At 39.5% G+C, this 9,547-nt stretch overlaps 1 protein-coding gene across 1 annotated transcript; it reads left to right on the top strand.

Moving 5' to 3' along the window:
• Window positions 4,833-5,624, top strand: LOC109126889 (uncharacterized mitochondrial protein AtMg00810-like). Its single transcript, XM_019230784.1, has one exon. It carries the CDS (start codon window positions 4,833-4,835, stop codon window positions 5,622-5,624), a length of 792 nt encoding a protein of 263 aa, XP_019086329.1.

Below are 9,547 nucleotides of genomic sequence, written 5' to 3'. Positions count from 1 at the left end.
AAGCTTGAAATCAGACTCTACCCTCTCAGATATAGAATCAGCATTAAGATCATCTACCCTAGAAGAGATCTACAACAATCAAGCTTGACCAAGTCACACAAACCACAAGATCAATCCATCCTAACCCATCCTCAAGATCCTAAGGAAACTACTCACAACAATACATGGTGATCAAAGTCAAAAACCCAGAAAATATTGAAACTTGCATTATTAGAAAGATTAAACAAAGATCTTCAATATTGATGAAAGGATGAAACTCAAATTCTCAATATCTTGAAAGTTATAGAACCAACAAAATATAAGAATCTAGTCTTCTTTTTTAAGGAAGTACAAGATCTTAAAAATAAAAATGCAAAAGGAATAAAACTAAAAAAGGTAAAAACTAGGTTTAGGGAATATCTAAAAAGTTGCACACTTTGGTGGCTGCAGGTACAAGGCCTTATATAGGTGAGGAGGTGGAAGCCCTAAAAATAGAAAAAGTCAAAGTAGTCAACGGCTCGGTCAACTCGACCAGTGCTCGGTCGAGTCCATGGTCGAGCTGGCTTCTCTCGTGCACACTCCACTCGGTCGAGTCCATCTACCCACTCGGTCGAGTGCTTGGTCGAGTTGGACTCTGGACCTTGGTTCTTCAGCCTTAACTCTCTTGCTTTCCCTTCAAGATTGCTTCACTTCTCCTCAGGATTGTTTCCATGCTCCTTAAGCTCCAAAATCACCTGTTTATGCATGAAAAGATGCAAATGCAATGCAACTAAACTCTAATGCATGATTAGTCCTAAAGCTACACAATAATGATGAAAATGGCTAGCAAAAGATGCAAAAGATGTGAATAAACTAAGGGAAAACATGGTAAAATATATGAACATCAGGATGCCTTGAAGCTGAGATTGTTTCCTTTTTCTCTAGGAGGTAAAGCACATAAGTGGGAAAAGACTCTACCTCCTAGAAAAATCACCTCTTGGGTTGATTGTAAGAAGGTCTTCCTTGCAAAATACTTCACTAGTTCAAGAACTGCACATTTGAGGAATGAAATTTCAGGATTTCTCCAACAGAATGGTGAATCTTTTCAGTAAAGCATGGGAGCGCTTCAAAGGCTACCATTGACAATGGCCACATCATGGATTCAGCAATGAATATTTGTTGTGTACTTTGTATAGAGGTCTTCTTCCTAAGATCAAGATGCTCCTGGACACAGCCTCCAATGGAAGCTTCATGAATAGATTATGAAAACTCACACCATCGTCCGTACGTCCGTACAACCACATTCAAGATGGGCCGTCTGTACACATTCAATGATAAACGAGTGCAGCCCATAAAAGAGAGTCTCCAACGGTCACAAAGTCTCTAGATCCTTCCACCACCTAACCATTGTCGAGTTTGAGCAAGTGGAAGCTTGAAGAAGTCAAATGAGAGTCATATGTTGTGTTAAGAGAGACATGTCACTTTCTACCATGATACTTGTGCATAGCATCTTGTAAAGAATATTCTCCTCCTTTATGTCTATAATTAGATTGTAATTAGGAACCATTTTGAGTAAGAAGAGAAAATATCTTTTTCTCCAAATAGTCTCCCTACTCTTCCTACTCTCTCTACTCTCTTTATGATTCTATACTTTAGCTCATCAAATCTCTTCTTTCACTCTTTCCACTCTCAATCGTTCTATATCAAAATCTTATATGGTATATGGTAAACTGGAACTGGAACAATTAATGCCTTGATGCTCTCCATGATAAACTTATGGTTCAAGAGGAGACTTTCAAGGTCGAACAGAAAAACAAAGAAGAAGAACTACTTATTGTGGGCAAGAACCACAAAAACAGCCCTATGTGGCCGAGGGCTTTGGTCCCATATCACTACAAGTGAAGCACCAAGCGGTGAGACCACCGAAGACAGCAAGGAACTTGTCGCTGGTGGAGGAGATAAGTGGTTTCAAGAAGACCAAGGAGTTCTAGCCATCATTCAAAACTCTCTTGATGCTCCAATCCTTGAAGCTTACTCCTATTGTGAAACTGCAAAGGATCTATGGGACACTCTACAAAATGTTTTTGGAAATGTTACCAATGTCAACCGAATCTTTGAGATCAAACGAGCTATCAACAGTCTCAGTCAAGAAGATATGGAGTTCACCAAACATTTTGGGAAATTTAGATCCCTTTGGGCTGAGCTGGAGATGCTTCGACCGGTGACCATTGACCCGGCGATATTAAACGAGAGGCATGAACAAGAGAAGGTCTTCGACCTACTCTTGACCTTAAACCCCTCTTAAAATGATCTCATCAAGCACATCTTTAGGTCAGACAAGCTCCCAAGCCTCGACGATGTGTGCAACCAGATCCAAAAGGAACATGGCTTTATGGGGCTATTCGGAGGCAAAGGGGAGCTAGTAACAGCCAACAAGGTAGAGATGGCCTCTGCAAACAAAGGCTACTACAAACAGGATTATAAAAATCCCCCTGTTTCTGATCACTGCAAGAAGGTTGGCCACTTCAAGAGCCGTTGTTGAATTCTTCATCCCCACCTTCGCATAAACCGTGGAGGACCAAGCCGTGGAGGACCAAGGGCTCACCAAGCGAATATGATGGGAGATGTAACCAACTCCACACCAAGCAGTCACACTCCGGAGGGTAATGGAGCTGTGTTAGCAGCATCTTCGGAGCTGGTGAGAAAGTCAGACCTAGACGCCCTAATCAAAGCCCTCAAAGAGGCGTCTGGTAACTCTTATCTTGCCTTAAACACTACTAAACCTCTTATTATAGATTTTGGAGCTTCTCATCATATGATTAGTGATTCTAAGTTGATCAGTGAAATTAAACCAGCAAATGGAAATATGATTATAGCTAATGGAGAAAAAGTTCATGTTAAAGGAATTGGCAACCTAAAATTATTTGATAAAACCTCTAAAGCTTTCTACATGCCTAACTTCACTTCAAATTTATTATCAGTTAAAAGAGCTACTACTTATTTAAATTGTTATGCAATATTCTGCCCTAACAATGTACATTTTCAGGATATTGACACAATTAAAGTGTTTGGCCATGGAGTCTCGCGAGATGACCTCTATGTACTTAAGGATTCAAATTTGGCTCCTCCTCTATCTTCATGTTTTAGTTCGGTTATTATTAAAGCTAATAGTGCTATTTGGCATGCTAGACTAGGACATCCTCATTTTAGAGCTTTAGGAACTATGTTTCCAAATATGTCGTTTAAAAATGAAGATTGTGAGGCTTGTATTCTTGGCAAACATTGCAAGGCTGTTTTTCCTAAGTCTATGACTATTTATCAGAATTGTTTTGATTTAGTTCATTCAGATGTTTGGACATCCCCTTGCTTATCTAGAGAAAATCAAAAATATTTTGTCACATATATTGATGAAAAATCAAAATACACTTGGTTGACATTACTTCCATCTAAAGATAGAGTTCTTGAGGCATTCACAAATTTTCAAAATTATGTGACTAACCACTATAATGCAAAGATTAAAATTTTGACATCAAATAATGGTAGGGAGTACACAAGTCATGCCTTCAAACAATATCAAGCCAATCATGGAATTATTCATCAAACAAGTTGTCCCTACACACCACAACAAAATGGTGTGGCTAAAAGGAAGAATAGACATCTCATGGAGGTAGCAAGGTCCATGATGTTTCACACCAATGTCCCAAAGAAGTTTTGGGGAGACATTGTCCTTGCAGCTTGCTATCTCATCAATCGCACACCAACAAAAATCCTTCAAGACATATCACCATTTGAGGTATTAAACAAAGAAAAATCTATATTTGATCACTTACGTGTGTTTGGGTGTGTGCGCTATGTTTTGAGGCCAGGTGAACAGCGAGACAAACTTGATGCCAAGAGCATCAAAAGCATGTTCATAGGATACTCTACCACGCAAAAGGGTTACAAGTGTTATGAGCCGGATATGAAGAGAGTCCTAGTGTCACGTGATATCAAGTTTGTGGAGTCTAAAGGATTTTATGATGAGAAGAATTGGGAACAACTTAAGGATCTCTCCACCTCGCCTTCGGACCGAGCAAACAACCTTCGCCTCCTTCTGGAAAGACTTGGCGTTGACACCACTCGTACCACTTCTAACGATGATGAGTCACCGGTTTCACCAACTCCAACCCCTACACCAATGACTGATACCCACACTCACCAGACGGATGAGAACTTGACTGATGATGAAAATGGTTTAAATTCAGTAAAAGGTGACAATGCCTCCGACAACGACGAGAACTATGAGCCTACCGAAGATGATGATGATGATGGGGACAGTCCAGGAGAAGTAATACCACTTCAACAGAGTGAACGCCGTAAGTGTGATCCATCTAACTGGTGAAACACTCGCGTTTATTACAACAATGTAGCGGTTGCTCACCCTATTCAAGCTGTTTGCACTCTTGCTCATTTTCCCTTGAAACATCAAGTGTTTCTCGACCATATTGGTAAACACTGGATTCCTCAATCCTATGAAGAAGCTAAAGAACATAAGGAATGGCGTGATGCAGTTAGTGACGAGAAGAACGCCATGGAATTAAACCACACTTGGGATGATGCTGATCTACCTAAGGGAAAGAAAGCTGTAACTTCAAGGTGGATTTTCACTATCAAATACAAGAGTGACGGGGAGATTGAACGCTATAAAGTGCGGCTTGTGGCAAGAGGGTTCACACAAACGTATGGGAAGGACTACCTTGATACGTTTGCACCGGTGGCCAAGCTTCATACTGTTCGAGTAGTTCTCTCACTTGCAACCAAACCTAGATTGGGAGTTGTCGCAAATGGATGTCAAGAATGCATTCTTGCAAGGAGAGCTTGAGGATGAAGTTTATATGAGACCTCCACCGAGCTTGGAAGATACCATTGGTCCAGGAAAGGTATTTAAACTCAACAAAGCAATTTATGGCCTAAAACAATCTCCAAGGGCGTGGTATCATAAGCTAAGCACCACATTGCTTGAGAGAGGATTCCGCAAATCAGAAGCTGAGCACACTCTCTTCACACTACCAAGTGACAAAGGTATTGTAGTCATTCTTGTATATGTTGATGATATCATCATAACTGGAAATGACAAGGTTGGTATACAAGACACTAAAACCTTTTTGAAATCAGTTTTTGATATTAAGGACCTTGGAGAACTCAAGTATTTCCTTGGTATAGAAGTATATAGGTCAGATGAAGGACTGTTCTTATCACAAAGGAAATATGCTCTTGATTTGTTAAGTGAAACAGGTAAACTAGGATCAAAAGCAGTACCAACACCACTTGAGGAAAATTATAAAGCTGGAGGAAAAGGGGAGCTTGATGCAACTCCATTTGAAGATGTCAAACAATACAGGCGCCTAGTAGGTAAGCTTATATATCTTACTATCACACGGCCTGATATTTGCTTTGCTGTGAACCAGGTAAGCCAGCACATGCAAATCCCAACCGTACACCACTGGAACATGGTGAACCAAATCCTTAAATACCTCAAGGGCTCTCCGGGACAAGGCATTTGGATGGGACGCAATAAGAATACTGAACTGGTGGGATATTGCGATGCTGACTATGCTGGAGATCGTGAAGATCGTCGCTCCACCACTGGATACTGCATATTCCTAGGAGGCAACTTGGTCACATGAAAGAGCAAGAAACAAAAGGTGGTGTCACTATCCAGTGCTGAATCGGAGTATAGGGCTATGAGAAAACTTACAACCGAATTAACGTGGCTTAAATCTCTACTCAAGGATCTTGGCATTGAATCACCCAAACCTATCACCATGCATTGCGACAATGAAGCCGCCATACACATAGCAACCAACTCGGTGTTCCACAAAAGGACTAAGCATATTGAAGTTGATTGTCACAAGGTTCGAGAGCAAATCAAACTTGGAGTCGTCCTACCATGTCACACCGAAAGCTCCGAGCAGTTGGCCGACATACTCACCAAAGCAGCTATTCCACAGGTTTGTGAGTACATTCACTCCAAAATTGGACTTAGAGATCTCACTCGGCCATAAGTACCCAACGTGGCACCTACACTCTTTTTCCCTTAAGTATAGTTTTTCCCAAGTGGTTTTCTATGCTAAGGTTTTTAATGAGGTGGGTGTTCATGAGTCCAAGCTTGAAATAATTCTCTTGATCAAGCTTGAGGGGGAGTATGAGAACTCACACCACCGTCCGTACGTCCGTACGTCCGTACAACCACATTCAAGATGGGCCGTCCGTACACATTCAATGATAAACGAGTGCAGCCCATAAGAGAAAGTCTCCAATGGTCACAAAGTCTCTAGATCCTTCCACCACGTAAACATTGTCGAGTTTGAGTAAGTGGAAGCTTGAAGAAGTCAAATGAGAGTCACATGTTGTGTTAAGAGAGACATGTCACTTTCTACCATGATACTTGTGCATAGCATCTTGTAAAGAATATTCTCCTCCTTTATGTCTATAATTAGATTGTAACTAGGAACCATTTTGAGTAAGAAGAGAAAATATCTCTTTCTCCAAATACTCTCCCTACTCTTCCTACTCTCTCTACTCTCTTTACGATTCTATACTTTAGCTCATCAATTCTCTTCTTTCACTCTTTCCACTCTCAATAGTTCTATATCAAAATCTTACATAGAGATGTAGTTGGAGGTTTGGAATTAGTAGAGAACTTTACTCAGTCTGATGGAGATTATAGTGAGGAAAATGATAGCAGCTTAAGGGAAGGTGTTGATTATGAGGAAGAGCATAGAAAATACCTACAAGCCTTAAATGAAAAGCTTGAGAAGCTAGATAAGCTTGGAGTATTATTAGGTGTTATGGTGCTTTAAAAGGCTAAGGAAGGACTTGGGGCTATTTATGGAGCTAAACAAGAGGACTAGAAGCATCAAGATCGTAAAAGAAAGCACTCCACCATGACACTCGACCAGACACAAGGTCGAGCACTCGGTCGGATTCATAACGAGCTCCTCAAATATTGATTCTAATGAAGACGTTCCGTTGAGATTTAACTTCAGAATCCTTCATCAAAGTTGTAGAAAATCGAGCTACCATTCCAATGCCGGTGGTCTGAGGTCAATCCAACGTGTATTTCAAGAGTTATCCTTGTTTTGCTGAAGAGATATCACTACACCCGAATTCACTCGACCGTGTGATTAGAGGGACTCGACCGTTGGAAGAAGCAGAAGAAGAGGTCACTCGACCATGCACTCGACCGAGCACATGGTTGAGACCGAGCCGCCTTCCTATTTTGTCTTCTAGCCATTTTAGGGATTCCCTTCCTTCCTATATAAACCTATTGTACTCTATGGCCGTAAATAAGCCACTTTTAGGCAGAAAATATATTTTTAGGAGTGAGAGAGAGTCAGCAAACCTAGTTTTCCTCTTTGGGGATTTATTTACTTTAGTGCATCATCTCTTATCTTTTCTCTAGATTTTCATAGATTTGTAACCTTCATAACTTTGAATCTGTTGAGTATGCTTTCACTTCTTTGTATTAAATTCTTCATCTCTCTCTTATCAATCTGATCATGTTAGTTTCATCATTTTCTGGGTTTGAGTTCATCATCATCGTGTTTTGTTTATCTGTTTAGTGAGTTAGAATTCTGGAGATGGATTAGGCTGGTTTAGGGCTGTGGTAGTCTGGAATGGTCAAGCTTGTTTGTTTATATATCTCTTATGGGTTGGGTGTGTTCTAAGCTGTTATTATATCTGAGAGGGTAAGAACAGATCTTAAGCTTCCTAGCATCACACCAATGTCTAGGTTGCTAGATAAATCCAACACTGGAGATTATATCAATTGGCCACAGCTTGTCCTGTGGGAAGGTTGTTAAAGGGTGGGGACCAGGGTTCGAGGAACGCCTGGCGCACCAATAAACTACTGGTGGATTTGGATGAATAGTTCCTATCAACAGTGAGGGGTTAGGATCGATGCCCTGCAGGGCTAGCTTGGGGTATGTTGGGGCAGCTAGCGGTGGGCTAGTGGGGTCTACGGGATGGGTTGTTACAATCATGCTTGTCGCAAGAGATTGGTTGCACAAGGTGATGTTTGACAAGTAATTGTCTGATTCTTAAAGCATGTTTAGTATGGTTTCACCAATGAGAGTTGGGTTAGGATGTAACTAAACTTGATTACCTCTGTCATAAGAGTGGATTGGTAAGTCTATGAGATCATTTTCTAGAGATAGCTCATGTTTGATTGAGGTTTATTGACCAGTTTAGATAGCCACAGCTTGAACACCAGCCCATGAATCCATCTCTAGGAGCCTACTTTGTTATCTTATTGTCTTTTATTGCATATTATCTTGTTCTATTGCATTCTGTTCTATTTAAGTTGTTTGGAGTTGCTTCTGTTCTTTTGTTATGAACCACTCGACCCCCAACTCGACCATGCACTCGACCGAGTGCTAGTTCGAGCTCCAGTTTACTTTATTGTTTATGCATTGTTATGTTCTAGTTTGCTCTTGTTTACTTCTGTTTATCAGTTAATTCTGCTTAGTCTTGTTTATTGCACTTGTTCTATAGTTTAATTATGCATTAGTATTGCCTTAAGCTGCTTTAATCTTCTGCATTTACATTTCTGTCATTAGGTTGTTAGAATCCAATCATAATCGTATATGGCTTAACTTGAATGCATTGATCACATCTTGACTGCTTACATATCACACTCTTTATGGATTGACATGCTTTATGCTACAACTACATAAGGGTATTGAAACACCTTACATTGCATCTGATCATCCATACTTATGTCTCTGTTTGCATGTTATCATACATTCATTTCATAAGTAAAACCACCAAAAAAAAATACTTGTTTCAATACACTCCAAACTCGGGCTTATGGATCTAACCAGGCCACAAGTGAATACTCTAAGGTATTGACTCCATACTATTTTTCTCTTAGTATTTTTTTGTCCCAAATGGGTTTTATGTACTAAGGTTTTTAATGAGGTGGGTGTTCATAGTTCCAAGTTCAATCGTTTCCCTAACGGTTAAGCTTGAGGGGAAGTATGAAGATGAACACTCCAAGTTATAGTCATATGTATCATATATGTATATTATAGAAGTTTCCTTTTAAAGACTCCATTGTATCAATATAAATAGTTTGTAATTAGGTCAATATTGTTTAAGAAACTCTCCTTCTCTTTTATTTTAAAATGGGAAAATGCCATGAAAACCCACTTTGGGTGTGAGTTCTGTCACAAAAACCCACTTTCCACTCATAGTATACTTTCCGAAGTTTTTTGCTTATGTGTCCACTTTCCTTTTACATTTTTGCCCTTACTAACAACTTACCTCTCTTTCTCTCCTTCTTTTCTCTCTTTTTCTCTTCTTTTTTGTTGTTAACACTTTAACAAAGTAAAATATATTTATTTGTTATCATAAAACAAATTTTCTATTTATTTATATAAAATATGTTATGATTATATATTTTCTACATTTTAAGATACATATTGCTATATTTTTTATGAATTTTTAGATTATACAGTATCCATCAGTCGTTGAACATTTGTTCAATTATAAGTGGATAATCAATTGCAGTATTGTTAATAGATAGTTACTTGTGTTTATTCATACA

Source organism: Camelina sativa, chromosome 10 (assembly GCF_000633955.1).
Source record: "Camelina sativa cultivar DH55 chromosome 10, Cs, whole genome shotgun sequence".
NCBI lineage: Eukaryota > Viridiplantae > Streptophyta > Magnoliopsida > Brassicales > Brassicaceae > Camelina > Camelina sativa.
The sequence above is the reverse complement of the archived record's forward strand: the minus strand, read 5'-3'. Positions and strand labels throughout refer to the sequence as shown.

Coding starts and splice junctions, on each gene's coding strand:
- LOC109126889 (XM_019230784.1), top strand. CDS start 4,833: ATGAGACCTCCACCGAGCTTGGAAGATACCATTGGTCCAGGAAAGGTA.